This window comes from Emydura macquarii, unplaced genomic scaffold (assembly GCF_026122565.2).
Source record: "Emydura macquarii macquarii isolate MOO-44397 ecotype Brisbane River unplaced genomic scaffold, CSIRO-AGI_Emac_v2 contig_2768, whole genome shotgun sequence".
Classification (NCBI taxonomy): Eukaryota; Metazoa; Chordata; order Testudines; family Chelidae; genus Emydura; species Emydura macquarii.
The window spans coordinates 35,095,287-35,108,259 of NW_027132905.1; the positions used below are offsets into that span (position 1 = coordinate 35,095,287).

A 12,973-nucleotide genomic window follows, 5' to 3' on the forward strand; every position below is an offset into this window, starting at 1 on the left:
TCAAAAAAGAGTCCTACAAAAAATGGAAACTAGGTCAAATCATGAAGGAAGAATATAAAAAACAACACAAGCATGTAGGGACAAAATGAGAAAGGCCAAGGCACAAACGAGATTGTGGAAGAAAGGCAAAGACACATGATGTGCATTTTATCCAGGCCACAACACTATTCATCAAATTACATCCAAGGGCAGTCACTTGTATCCCATTGACCCTTTGGCAGTTCTTGGGGGTTCCCTCCTCAGGGGAGCCACACATCACACTAGGAGTGCCTCCACTCGCCCACCTGCATCCCTCTCCTTTTGGGGATTGAGGGGAGAGGGGACCTGCCCCCAGCCAGCACCGCCCTCAAGCACATGGGTGAGGTGGATCCCCGGGGTGGTGCTCCAGCCCTTGGATTGCATTTGTCCCTCAGGGGTTAGACACGATGCTCCCCTCTCATAAGGACATGGCCTTGGGATGCCCACTTTTTGGATCTGGAGCTGAAATCAGTGAGTTCCTGCACTGGGCACCAGCCACAAGTTGTGACAACTAAATGGCCATCTCACAGTTCCAAATGGTGTCTTCCAGGAGGGGGAGAACCCAGTCATCCAATTGCCCCAACCCCCAACCATTGCTGCAAGGAAGGCAAAAAAAACCCACCGCCAGCCATGGCCAGTCTGGGAGTATGGCAAAAAATTCCTTCCTAGCCCCAAAGTGGCAACTACCACAGCCCACAGCGCCCTAGACAAGGGACGGAGGCTGGGAGGGCTGCTGGAAACCAGCAAACGAGGTCGCCCTGTGTACAGGCTCCCACCATGGCTCCAATTCTCCTGCCGAATCCTGTGAGAACTCAGGCCTACCCTGGAAGTCCTGTGAAGTAGGATTTAGCAGTAAACTGGGAAGCCGGTCCTGAGGTGCGCACACACCGCCCGTCACCCTTGGGCTGGAAATCTCGGGGGCCCAGCCCATCCTGTCCTTTTGCCCTCTCCCATTGTGGAGGCCACCAAAACACACACACCCTGCGAGGCTCGGGGCCCTCTTAAATCAGCGAGGGTCATAAAGGGTAACAAGAAAACATTTTACAAACGCATTAGAAGCAAGAGGAAGGCAAAGGCCACAGAGGGCAGGACAAGAGGCCATGGGTTCTAACTATAGTAGAGCAGATTTAGATTAAATCTCAGGATAAACATCTCACCTGGGAGACCAGTAGGACAATGGAACAGCCGGCCTAGGGAAGCCATGGAAACTCCTTCCCTGGAGGTTTTCGAAAGGAGGCTGGATAGCCATCTGTCTTGGATGGTTTAGACACAACAAATCCTGAACCCTGGCAGGGGGTTAGACTAGACAACCCTTGCGGTCCCTTCCAACCCTAGGCTTCTATGATTCTATGATTCAAGGACAGGGTAGGGGCCCGTGACTCAATGAGGAGGGAAAAACGAACAGAAAATGTAGCAATGGGCAAAGTATTAAATGATGACTTTGTTTCAGTTCTCCCCCAAAAGGTCGCTGTGATCGGACGACTCACCTAGTGAATATCAATGTCAATGGGGTCAGGTCAGAGGCTGAAATAAGAAAAGAACAAGTTGAGAATTACTTAGGCTACATCTTCACTAGAAACTCTGCACCTACACTGCTGCAGCGTTTCAGTACAGACACTCACTGCAGTGAAGTGAGAAGTTCTCCCATTGCCGTAATTAATCCACCTCCCCAAGAGACAGTAGATAGGTCGACGGAAGAATTTTTCTTTCGACCTAGTGCTGTCTACACCAGAGGTTGGGTCGGCTTAATTACATAACTCCAGGGTGTTGATTTTTCACACTCCTGAGAGATAAAATTGGGTCAACCTAAGTGTTTGGTGTAGACCTGGCCTTAGACAAGTTAGATGTCTTCAAGTTGGCAGAGCATGATAAAATACATCCTGAAATACTTACGGAACTGGCTGAAGAACTATTAGCGATTATCTTGGAGAACTCATGGAGCACAGGAGAGATTCCAGAGAACTAGAAAAGGGCAAATATAGTACCTATTTATAAAAAGGGGAATAAGAACAACCCAGGGAATTATAGATCAGTCAGCTTAACTTTGATACCTGGCTAGAAAATGGAGCAAACAATCAATCAATCAATTTGTAAGCATCTAAAAGATGATAAGGTGATAAGTAACAGTCCACATGGATTTGTCAAGAACAAATCATGTCTAACCAACCTAATATCTTTCTTTGATACAATAACAAGCCTTATGGATGGGGGAAGCAGTAGAAGTGAGATATCTCAGTTTTAGTAAGGCTTTTGATATTGTTTCATATGACCTTCTCATAAGTAAACTAAGGAAATGTAGCCTTGATGAACCTACTAGAGGATGGGTGCACAACTGGTTGGAAAAGTGTACTCAGCGTGTAGTTATCAATGGTTCACAGTCAAGTTAGAAACCCATATCGAGTAGGGTCCCACAGGGACCCTGGGTCCGGGTCTATTCAATATCTTCATAAATGATTTGAATAACAGCAGAGAGAGTACACTTATAAAGTTTGCAGATGATAGCAAGCTGGGAGTGGTCACAAGCATTTTGGAGGACAGGATTAGAATTCAAAATGATCTTGACAAACTGGAGAAATGGTCTGAAATAAATAGGATGAAATACAATAAGGACAAATACAAAGTACTACACTTAGGAAGGAACAATCAATTGCACAAATACAAAATGGGCAATGACTGCCTAAGAAGGAGTACTGCAGAAAAGGATATGGGTGTTATAGTGGGTCACAAATTAAATATGAGTCAACAATTTAACACTGTTGCAAAGAAAGCAATCATTCTGGGATGTATTAGCAGGAACATTGTAAGCAGGACACAAGAAATAATTCTTTCACTCAGGACTGATATCGCCTCAGCGGGAGTCCTGTGTCCAGTTCTGGGCACCACAGTTTGGGAAAGATGTGGACAAAGTCAAGAAAGTCCAGAGGAGAGGAACAAAAATGATGAAAGGTCTAGAAAACATGACCTATGAGGAAAGATTAAAAAAACTGGGTTTGTTTCATTTGGAAAAGAGAAGATTAAGGTGGGACATGATATCAATCTTTAAATACGTAAAAGGTTGTTATAAAGAGGAGGGTGATAAATTGTTCTCCTTATCCACTGAAGACAGGAGAAGAAGCAATGGGTTTAAATTGCAGCAAAGGAGACATTAGTGAAAACATCCCTAGCAGTAAGGGTAATAAAGCACTGGAACAAATTACCTAGGGAGGTAGTGGAAGCTCCGTCACTGGAAGTTTGAAGGAGCAGGTTAGACAAGCACCTGTCAGGGATGGTCTGGATAATGCCTAGCCCTGTCTCAGTGCAAGGGATGGATTAGATGACCTAGCGCGGTCCCTGCCAGTCCTACATTTCTACGATTTACAATATAGCAAGGGCTTCTTTAGCATTACACTGAGATTCTGGCAGGTTTATTGTTACAAAGATAGTACTTGATTCTTCTTACTTGCCTGAGTAAGGGATTGCTGAATTGGAATGCAGGGTGGGGAACTGGAGTAGTAGAAATGTGATGGAAAATATCCATTGCATAGTGATCTATAGCAATATTTTAAAGGAGATTTTAAAAACGTTTGACAAACTAAAATGCCATAAGGATTAGAACATTTTGCACCAAGCAGTAGCTGAGCTGTTACACAGAATGGGGTTCTAATAATATTTTGCACTTACTCAGAACTTTTTCATTCATTTAGGATGCCCAGCTCCATGCTCAGTCCAGTACCCCACAGCTGTAGCTGTGAGCATGACAAAAACCTGAGACATTGCAAATGCTACAACAAGCAAACTGTAACATACCCCTCTCTCTCAGCAAAGTGCATGCAATTACTTTTGTCAGAGTCTTTCCCAAAGAAATTCTTTAAGCCTTATAAAATAAACCAATGGCAAACAGTCTCCCCACTCTATCCCCTCCCCCAGAGGGTGCCTCTCTGGTCACTACCCCATATGGACAGTAAGCAGGGCGCTGGGGAACAGTAACAAAGCATCATGTGTGACCCTGTACTGGAGGAAAGAACCCATATGCAGGCTTGTGTCTGGGGATAGACACAGAATGTTGCTCCTTTGAACAGAATTTGCTGTGATTCTCAACTTTCTGGTTTAGCATCTGCCTATGAAGTGCCTTGCATGTTCTTTGCACTATGCAAATACTAAATAATAAAGCCAATAGGATAATAATTAATAACAGTGCATAGATATTACAGTGATGGACACTTTGGAAATGTAGATAGACAGTGGAGTGATCAGATAGCAAGTGTGAAAAATCAGGATAGGGGGTGGGGGGTAATAACACCTATATAAGACAAAACCCTGAATATCAGGACTGTCCCTATACAATAGGGACATCTGGTCACCCTAATAAAGAGAGAAAAAATGATTCAATCTGTGGCCCCAAATCCTGCAAGAAATTGCACTGGGGGGCCCTGTGCCTGTGTAGAGCATAAATTGAAGTGGATGGGGCTCTGCATAGGCTCATGACTCTGCTTCCTGGGAGTGACTTTGTAGAACAATCCAGGGCCCAACTTTCCCTCTATCCAACGTCCAAGTAGGTTCTACTGAAGAACTGTGCAGAGAAAATTACTTTAAAATTGACAATATCTTTCCAAATATTAAGAGAAGCTGGAACTGTCTCAAGAAGGGTGTCTTTCATCAGGACTAAAATAGGCAGCATTTTCTCATTTTTCAAATCCTTAGAACTGGGGAATATATGGGCAGGCCATCTGGGTTCTATTCCCATTGCCACTGTCTCTCTGTGGAGCACAGCGCTTATGTGCCTCAGTTCCTCCCTCTGGAAAATGAGGAAAATAATTATTATTTTTATATTCTAGTCGTGGGCCAGGACCTGTTGCGCTAGGAGCTGTGCAAAGTACAGAGTATGCCTGCTTCTCTCCTTTGGTGACCTAGATCTGCAGAGGAGAGGTGCTATCAAAATGCAAAGTGTTACTGTCAATTAGCTATCATGGTAAATCAACAGAAGAGGTGGAGAAGTGCGTACTATCCTGGTTTCCCAAGGCTTTGTGGGTGGGGTGACAGAGCAGAGCTCTTTTGTGGCTTGGCTCTGGCTCTAGGAGAGGAAGGGGAACTCGCAGGGCAACTTTTTTGGGGAAAACAAATAATCAAGGCCAGTCAAGACACTGTGAGGGGCCCAAGCCCACATTCCACTAACCCTGCAAACTCTGCCTGGATGTTGGGCTGCGAGCTGCAGGTTCCCCTTTCCCCGCTCCTCTCAGCCCACAGCAGCGGCTCTCTCCCTGTTTTCTTTTCCAAAGGCTCCCTCCCCCCCGGTCTCTTATTAGAATATTGTATCTGCCCATTTCTGGGAGCTCTTTCCCAGACTCAAGAAGGAGGGATTGGGAGAAAAAGAAAATAAAAGCAAAGGAGGTTCCCAGCCACCAGCAAAGAGGGAGGAGGAAAAGCACCCCCGAAACCTCCCTTGCAAAGGAGGTTCATGTACTTCCTACTGCCTCGGATCCGAGACTGTGTGTGGCTGCTTTGGTGCTTGCAGAACCCAGAAGTGAACAGCAGGCGACCCGGAAGGTTTGAGCTAAGCCTTTAACACACAGCAAAGCCAGAAAGACCATCCCAAGCTCGGCTTTGGGGCGGGGGGTGGGGTGGGGACAAGGGGTTTCTTTTTTTTTCTTTTATGTCTATTTACCAAAAAAAACTAAAACAAAAACAAAAAAAACCCTGCAGTTAAGACAAACCAAGGTCTGTATGCAACAACCCCCTCCCCCCCAGGAGATCGGTGGTGGTTGGGGTGCTCCCAGCCAGGAAAGGAGCAGGGAGCATGGAAGGGGGAGCCGCAAAGAGAGGGGGAATTTTTTTTAAAAAAAAGATGGGGTCGCAAGAAAAAGTTGCATGTAGTTTTCTGTCGCTCTTGGTCTCTTTTGCAAATTGCAATCGCATGTCAGTTTCCAGCGAGCGCTGTTGGGTTCGGGGCAGTCTAGCGAGAGGAGGATTCCACGGGCTTTTTTTCCTCTCTCTCTTTAATCTGGTGCATGCATTTGATCCCGATGAGTGTCGGCTGCGTGGTGGGGGGCTCTGTCTTTTCAGTGCCCCCCAATGCACTAAAGCCTGGGCGGGTTGATGATGAAGAGGAGGAGGAGGAAGAGAGGAAGCTAAAGGGGGGGACGGGAGCCCATTTTCTTCCTTGCAGACGGATCGCTGGCTGGATTGCAATTTGCAAAGGGAGCATGATTGTTGGTATAGGAAGTGTCTGTTTTTTTTTTTTGTTTTTTTTTTAAAGCCGGGTTATTCAAAAAAAACCCTTTGGTGCATTTCTCCGGTAAACAATGATTCATGGGGCTTAATGCAAATAAACTGATTGCAAATGGAGCTTTCCCTTTGCACTTTGCAGCTGCCTGATTTTTTTTTTTTTTGAGTGGCCAAGCGTCAGATTTCTGTCTTTTTTTGCAGATCTGCAGAATATGGCGTCCCTGTCCTGTTTTAAAAATAAGCCAGGCTGCCATTTTTGTTTTTCTTTTGTCTGAAAATTTTAATAAAACTGTCTGAGAATGTGGGAGAGGCAGCTGAAAGGCAAAAGGGGCACCTAAAGGGGTGGTTTTTTTCCTTTGCTATGCGTTTTGTGTTGTTGCAAAGATCTTGCTTGCACGGAGGGGGTGGGGGGGGAGGATACAATGTAACTGGACTTTTTAAAAAGGAAACAGTCAAACATTTCTGTGGGAGGGGGTTTAAGATTTAAAGTTAACTTATGCAAAAGTTTTTTTAACAGCTTTTTTTTTTTTTTTTAAAAAAGAAAGAAACGCTGTGAAAAAGGCTGCTCTGTATTTTCTCTTTCTCCCTTTGGATTATTTAATGGAAAAGTTAATTGAAGCTGAATGTAGCTATTTTAAAAAAAAACATGGTTGTGAATGTTGCATGTTGGTTAAAAGGGCTTCAGTGTGGGGGGGAGGTGAAAAGCGTTTTTTATTTGATGTTGATAGAAAGCAATGTTACAAACGGAATATTTAATCAGGAGTATTTTGCAATTGCACTTTAGCAGGAATGTGGTGTTTTCAGAGTGTGGAATCTGCAGTTTTAGAAACTGACACAATTTTTCGTGCGGTTGTGTAGAGAGGTCTGTGCATATGTGAACATGTATTTAGTGTGTGCTATCTATGTGTATAGTGTGTATATGCATTTACTATTTATACATGCATAATTTTTAATACATGTTGGATTGTAGCATCCAGGCTGTTCCAGAATATTTAAAAGAGAGTCAGATTAATAGGGTTGTATTCTAGGACAAATGATTTATTTTTAGAAAAGCTGCTCATTCAGAAGTATTGTACAGTTTAGTCAAGAGCACACATCCTTCTTGTATGGTATTGTACTTTTAGTCTTCTTTCGACAACACCTTCGCTTTTATTTGCTGGCTGTCTTGGAAAGGTGAAGTACAATTTCTCAAATGGCTGTTTGAGCTGTTCTGTTACAGTTGCTCTGTGACTGACAGCAGATGGGTCAGCATGAGGCCTCTTAAACTGAAGTCACATTTTTAGGGAGGAAGCAAAGTTTTTAGATCCTGATTTAGAGGTTTTTTGGAGGGAGTGGAGGTATGAAATCTAGTTAGGCCCCAGTCCTAAGGTTGGTTCTGCTTTTGTTCAAATATTCCTAAATAGTTTAGTCCAATCCTGTTCCTGGGATAACTCCTCTGACTTCAGTGGAGCTACTACAGGGATAAATTTGGCCCTGGTTTATTTTCTCTAAAGAGCATTCCCACGGATTTGTTAGTTTGAAGGCAGTATCTGTTGACCATGTGTGTGTCTTCAGGGGCTCATTTTTGGGGTGTTTTCTGGGTATTTGATTTATGGCTTGGGTGTGTGTATTGGGGTGTGTGTGAAGTTATCCTCCTTGTCCCCTATAGAACACCACCTTGCGCGCAGGATCTGTACTCTGCTAGATCTGGAGATGGACAAATGTAAGGGGAAGCAACGACAGTACATACAGAGGTGGGCACACTGTTATAATCGATGACAGATTTCTACATGTCCTAGTCACCCACCAAAGTGCATGAAGCAGTTTAAAAGTAGGGATCTGACCAATCTCCAGCATGAATATGAGGCATGATCTTCCCAAGCCGCCCACATATGGACCTTGGCGAATGTCTGTTGAGGGCTTCCAGCTGATTGCTGGATCCAGCCCTTCTGGGAATCCATTTCATATTGTAAGTCTCTAGATTGTTCCAATCTGGATCCCAAAACATTATGAAAAAATGACTTGGAACTAAAAAACAACTTTTTCAGTACTGAAAGTATGTCAAACTACCAACAATCAGCACGTCTAAACATTACTCACATGTGCATGTGTGTATGTCTGTCTGTCCATCACGGATGTGGGAATTAGCGGACCTGGGTTCTAGTCCCAGTTCTACTACTGATTTCCTGTGGGACCTGGGCAAGTCACTTAACTTCTCCGTGCCTCAGTTTCCCCATTTGCAAGACTGGTCCAGTGATACTTATTTGTCTCTTTGTAAAGTGCATTGAGCTTTCTGGATGAAAAGGGTCTCTACAAGTGCTCAGTATTGGGATTATTATCTGTATACTGTGCAGCTGTGGGAAACAACTGGGTATGCATGTACACACCCTCTTGCTAGATAACTTGGGATCATAGCTTCACCTGCTGTCTTGGTTTCTGCTGTCTCAGCAGTGAGCATTTGGAATCTGATTTGTCCAAAAGACGCTTTCCCCATTAGCACAAAACCTCTGCATTTATGGAAGTTTTTGTGGTGATCCAAGTTGCTAACGAGGCCCGGTGTGCAGAGCTAGACATTAATGTGGTGAGGACTTCTTAGATGGCTTTGTTGTAATGTTCATGGCTTAGGCAGGAGTTCTGCCTTCCCAGCAGTCTGATAGAAATGTCTCTGTATGTGTTAACTTTCCTGGGAGTACACAATGATGGGAGAGAACAGGGCTGAACTGGAGGGTTTGCTTTGGCAGAGAAGTAAGCTGTAATGAAGGTTTCCCTGAAAGTATCCTTTGGCCTGTGTGCTCTGATTATGCTAAGTGTTTACACTTCCTTGTTGATGTGGGGTGGAAGTATTATTTATTTCTATTACAGTAGCACAGAAATAATAACACCTAGATCCTGCTCCTGCTCTGCCATTCTGCTCTAATAGTGGTTTATTCCCATGCTGTATTGTAAATATGGGATCCATAACTCACCAGGGGTGCAGCTTTGCTGATAGTAGCGGTGGTGGAAGCACTAGTGTAGACAGGGCTCAGGTGCTTTTAGCAGCCTATTGTCTGACTTTGACAGTAGGGTGATAGCCACCTGTATCCAGTTCGTACTGGTGCTTCTGCTGTTGCCAGTGGGGATGCACCAGTAGTAAATGGTGCTGCAGCCAGAGGGAGTTGGTGTGAGGACTGGGATTAGGACCAGTGGTTCTTGGATCCTTGCCTTGGGATCTGCCATTCTGAAGTGGAAATGCACAGAATTCCAGTGAAACCTCTCCTGGTGTAAATCGCTTTCATCCGATAAATCTCCCCCATGTGCACTGTGCCTCCAGCAGAGCTTATTGGTGCTACACCACTGAACTTATTAGGGGACATGCAAGTCTGACTGTGGGGCCTAGAGCAGAGATGGCAGCCCCCAGGAGCTGGGCAAACACTCTGAGCTTGTGGCTTTGGTTTTATTTTAGTCTGATCCTATTTATGGGGTCTGTTGGTGTCTCAGGTTCCCCTCAGTGGCTGCTGAGTCTTGTGGCTATTGCAGGTCTGCCCTGACAGTTTGGTGGTAGAAAGGGTCCAGTTAGGCCTCTGCTTTCTCCCAAATGTTGGATCCCTCCTATGGCCAACAGCAAGACTTCGACAGTGGCAAATTCAACTGAGAGTGCTGTGGCAGGTAAATGGATTTTAAACACAAGACCTTGCCATTCAGTTGTCTCTTGTGCTCCCGGCCTCTGCATCAGAAATCCCACAGCCACGTCAGCTCTTAGCACGGTAGCCCTGAACCGCCGTCTTGGCCTGCGTGACTCCCTAGCTCTGTTAATTAACTAGCTTCAGCCTCTGGCTGCAGAGTTGCCCCATCTTTTGAACGTGTCTGAAGCAAATGCAGGAATCATGCTGCAGTGGTTTCCCCTGGCCATGATTTTCCTAATACACAATATGGTCCAGACCTGGCCATTTCCCCCTGTGATTACTGTAATGTGCTGGATAGTCACATTTTCCCAGTGCAGTCGCTGACACAATTCTCTATATACACTTTATAAGGGAGATGGTTGGCCTCACTTGTACCTTATGGTCTCTCATCCCCTTTGCTTGTCGGTGTGCATGTTTGCTTTTCTCTCTCGTTAGAAATGGTGAGGATAGAAGAACTCCTGGTGCTGATGGGATGGCGGGGGGGTTTGGTCACTCCCACATTATAAGATTGACAAGTCATCCTGGAGTTCGCTGGGAGCAAGTGTGAACCCAGGGCATCTTCCGCACAGTACACCTTCCTTGTGCTTCTGTGGTGGTGGCAGTCTTATGGGTCAGGTAGCCAGAGTCAGGATCAGGGCTATTGTGCTAGGCACCGCACAGACAAAGAGGCTGGGATTGGTTCCTGCCCTAGAGCACGCTCTCGGTAATTTGCGATGTGTGCACGTGGAGGGGTCAACTCTTCTAGCTCGCTGGAATGAGAGGTTGGCCAGGACTGGTGTGACCCAGGGTTAATGCAGCCATCAGAGACGGGTGTCGTGTGGGCAGCGCTGTGCAGGTTCTGCCAAAGTCCTTCAGGCCTGATCTATAGCCATCTCAGCCCCGGCACCTCACACTGAGCTCTTGAATTGTGGGCCTCTGCCTACCAAAGAGGCATTGGGTGGCTGGAGAGGGAGGATGGCCCAGTGCTTAGGGTGCGAGCCTGGGGCTTGAGAGACACGAGTTTGATTCCTGGTACTGCCATAGACTCTCTGGGTGGTCCTGAGCCTCTCTGTGCCTACGTTCCCATCTGTACAGTGGGGAGGATGGCAACGGCCCTGCCTCACGGGTGTGAGAAGTGATCCACTAACGATTGCGAGGTGCTCAGATACTACAGTGACAGAGGGGCACGTCAGATCCCAGCAAACTGATTTCGTCTGTGCCTTGCTAGGCTAGACGGGCCATCTGCAGAAGATGAGTTTTCTCCCTGCCCCGGTTAGCCTGTGTTAATGCTGTGGCGATTAGGATTGTGTCAGCTCTCCGGTCAGATCCATGATCCCCTCCCAGGAGCTGCCCTGTGTGTGTGTGTTTCAGGAATGAGAGAACTTCAAACGTGGTAGAGAGTTTTGGCAAGGCCTCGGGGAGCCAGGATGTTGGCAGCTGGGTCACACACATGCTCAAGGCTGCACAAGGAGAGGGCCCCAGCTTTGGGGTTTTCCTGATCTAGTGTGGCGCACCCATGGTGGTGGCCTCCAGAGGAGGTGATGGGGTCCCCTCTCTCCTGCTAGGGGGCCTGCTGAAGACCTCTGCATTTCCAGGGGCTGGGGAATGTCCCCGGCTGTCAGGGAGGAGGTGAGCTTGTGAGTGGGGAAGGGGGTTGCTTCTTGTTGTGGGGGCTTGGTCAGCTTTGATCAGGAAAGGAAATTGGAATGAAAACACCAGAGTTGTGGACCTTTAGGGGGTGGAAGTATAGGATTTAATTGGTTCCATCTTGGGTGAATTCTTCTGGTGCAGAATCCCCACGGCTGCTCCTTCCAGAAAGTAAGATCTTGATGGTAGGTTTCTAGACTTCCTCTTCCTGGGTTTTCTGGCTGAGAGTCTGGTTTTTTTGTTTTAGTTTTTTTTTTTTTTTTTGCTTTCACAGATGTTATTCTTTTTTGGTGTCTCTGCCTTAGTTAAATTCCTTCTGCATAGGAAAAATAGGATTGGTGTGTGCGCATGTGGGAAGAGGACCTCACGGTTTCCACGTGTGATTTCATAGCCATTGCCATGGGGAGTGACACAGCGTCTCATCATCAGCTGCTTTAATGAGGCCACGAGTTCCCATTGCAGAACCGGCTTTTCAGTGCCAACGCCATCGTAGCTGAAGGCTAACTTTTGGGAAGGCAAGTTCACTCCCCCAGGTGAGCCATTCATCTGTACATAGCTTCTCCCTGTGCCTCTCAGCATGTGCGTACGCAGGGATCGAACAGCCTTGTAGAAGGCCAGCTACTGAAATCATGGCTGTATGCGAAAAATTAAATCTCTTCTAAAAATCATCATTCAGGAGAGTAGGTTAATTTCCACTCCTCTCCGTCCCACTCAGTTTTGCCAGGGAGAGAAGAGTGGTAGAGAAACTCCCACTGGAGCAAGAGGTGAGGAGAGTGATATTCAGCCCATTTGTCCTGAGGTTCCCCCCAGTGCTTTATGTGGAGTGAGGGGCTGAAGCCCCACAGTGAGGTAGGTCACGATCATTATCCCCATTTTGCTAAAGGGGAAACTGAGGCACGGAGCAGGACAGTGACTTGCCCATGGTCGCTCAGTGAGTCAGTGGGAGGGCCAGGAATGGAACTCAGGCGTCCTGATATCTAGTCCTTTGTCTGAACTACTAGATCAGTCTCTTCTTGGGAAGGCTGAGAACTCCTCAAGGGTATGAGTTGGGTGTGGACAGAGAGAAAAGGGATTGAGCTGGTGGATGGAGAGCGCAGAGAGAAATTGCAAAAAATGTGTTGAGCCCAGAGTGCATGAGAGCCCAACGCAGGAGGGCAATGTGTTAATTTTCATTTGAATGCTTTTTGAAGTTTGGTGCCAGTACGTTACCAAATCCACCTTTCAGCACCCCAGTCTGCTTGCTGGCAGTGCCAGGGGCACCTGGTTTGAGGTGATTGGGAGGCTTGGCTGTGGCTGGGAGATAGTCACGGGAGGCCAGCGCTTCTGCGGAGGAGTGCGGTGCACTAACTGGCTTGGCTGCCCTGGCTCTCTTGTTTGTGGTATTGCTGCTGGCTTTTGGGGCTCTTCCTCGCCCAGTCATGCCCACAGCAGGCGGGGGGAAACAGGAGCATCTTTGGGGGCTGCTGGGTGGTGCTTTGGGCACATGG

General features: G+C 46.5%; 1 protein-coding gene across 8 annotated transcripts in view; it reads left to right on the forward strand.

The window, feature by feature from the left end:
- The first annotated feature begins 5,359 nt into the window (after window positions 1-5,359).
- ZNF362 (zinc finger protein 362) overlaps window positions 5,360-12,973 on the forward strand; it is a 45,521-nt gene continuing 37,907 nt past the window's right edge. Inside the window, exons 1-2 of one of the 8 annotated variants that reach the window (XM_067567026.1) lie at window positions 5,650-6,207; window positions 7,868-7,952. In XM_067567026.1, the coding sequence (XP_067423127.1) occupies window positions 6,003-6,207; window positions 7,868-7,952 (290 nt within the window). In that variant the 5' untranslated portion in view covers window positions 5,650-6,002. Of the gene's footprint in view, window positions 5,542-5,609; window positions 6,208-7,867; window positions 7,953-9,802; window positions 12,020-12,973 lie in introns of those variants that run through there. The other 7 variants (XM_067567022.1, XM_067567021.1, XM_067567020.1 and 4 more) reach the window with 7 other exon arrangements.